The 1,379-nt window shown below is 57.9% G+C and overlaps 1 protein-coding gene across 1 annotated transcript in view; it reads right to left on the reverse strand.

The window, feature by feature from the left end:
• The window catches only part of LOC121344830 (FACT complex subunit SPT16-like), a gene marked incomplete at its 5' end in the record, with an annotated part of 21,635 nt that extends 20,259 nt beyond the window's left edge, over positions 1–1,376 (reverse strand). The window contains 2 exons of the mRNA XM_041421085.1: positions 220–373; positions 1,291–1,376. Of these exons, the coding sequence (XP_041277019.1) occupies positions 220–373; positions 1,291–1,376 (240 nt within the window). The remainder of the gene's footprint in view (positions 1–219; positions 374–1,290) is intronic.
• Between the last annotated feature and the right edge of the window lie 3 nt (positions 1,377–1,379).

The following is a 1,379-nucleotide window of genomic DNA, read 5'->3' on the forward strand; positions in this document are numbered from 1 at the left end:
GCCCCACCCCCGACTCCCCCCGGCTCCATTTTTGGGGCAAATCCTGGGGATTTTGGGGTTTTTCAAGCACTTTTGGTGGTTTTTCCTGTCAATTTTGTCTTTCCCAGCTACCTCACCCATTTCCCACCCCCCATTTTCAATTTTTCCCTCCGTTTTCCCCCCGTTTCCTCCCGCCCCACCCCCGCTCCGTTTTTGGGGCGAATCGCGGCGATTTCGGACCTTGATGGTGGCGATGTGGAAGGGCGTGGCGATGCCGAAGACCGGCATGATGACGCTCTCGTACTTCTTGTCGATGTAGATCTTCATCTCGCGCACGTGCGGCTCCTTGGGCAGCAGCGCCGCGCTCTTGTACGACACGTTGGACTTGCGCGCCCTGGAAACGGGGAGAAAACCGCCGGGTTTGGGAAAAACGGGGACGAAACGGCCGGGTTTGGGAAAAACGGGGAGGAAACGGCCGGGTTTGGGAAAAGGGGGGAGGGAACGGCCGGGTTTGGGAAAAACGGGGAGGAAACGGCCGGGTTTGGGAAAAACGGGGAGGAAACGGCCGGGTTTGGGAAAAACGGGGAGGAAACGGCCGGGTTTGGGAAAAACGGGGAGGAAACGGCCGGGTTTGGGAAAAACGGGGAGGAAACGGCCGGGTTTGGGAAAAACGGGGAGGAAACGGCCGGGTTTGGGAAAAACGGGGAGGAAACGGCCGGGTTTGGGGGGCAGGAACTGGGGCAGGAATTGGGGAATTTGGGGCAGGAATTTGGGACACAAATTGGGGCAGGAATTCGGGAATTTGGGGCAGAAAGTGGGAATTTGGGCAGGAATTTGGGACAAGAATTGGGAATTTGGGGCAGGAATTGGGGCAGGAATTGGGGGAATTGGGGCAGGAATTTGGGCAGGAATTGGGGCAGGAATTGGGAATTTGGGGCAGGAATTGGGAATTTGGGGCAGGAATTGGGAATTTGGGGCAGGAATTTGGGGCACGAATTGGGAATTTGGGGCAGGAACTGGGGCAGGAATTGGGGAATTTGGGGCAGGAATTTGGGACACAAATTGGGGCAGGAATTCGGGATTTGGGGCAGGAATTGGGAATTTGGGGCAGGAATCGGGGCAGGAATTTGGGGCAGAAATTGGGGAATTTGGGGCAGAAACTAGGAATTTGGGCAGGAATTTGGGGCAGGAATTGGGAATTTGGGACAAGAATTGGGAATTTGGGCAGGAATCTGTGCCCCAATCAGGCCAAGGGGACAGGAGGAGGGGCAGGCCGGGGGGCCCGGGCGGTTTTGGGGTGATTTCGGGTACTTTTGGGTCTGCTGCTCCCCGCGCTGCTCCGTCAGGCGCCGCCGCGCGTCCTCGTTCAGCTGCGTGGCCAGCTCCTTCTGGTGGGCCCG

The sequence above is a fragment of the Onychostruthus taczanowskii genome, unplaced genomic scaffold, assembly GCF_017590055.1.
Source record: "Onychostruthus taczanowskii isolate IOZ18803 unplaced genomic scaffold, ASM1759005v1 scaffold686, whole genome shotgun sequence".
Classification (NCBI taxonomy): Eukaryota; Metazoa; Chordata; class Aves; order Passeriformes; family Passeridae; genus Onychostruthus; species Onychostruthus taczanowskii.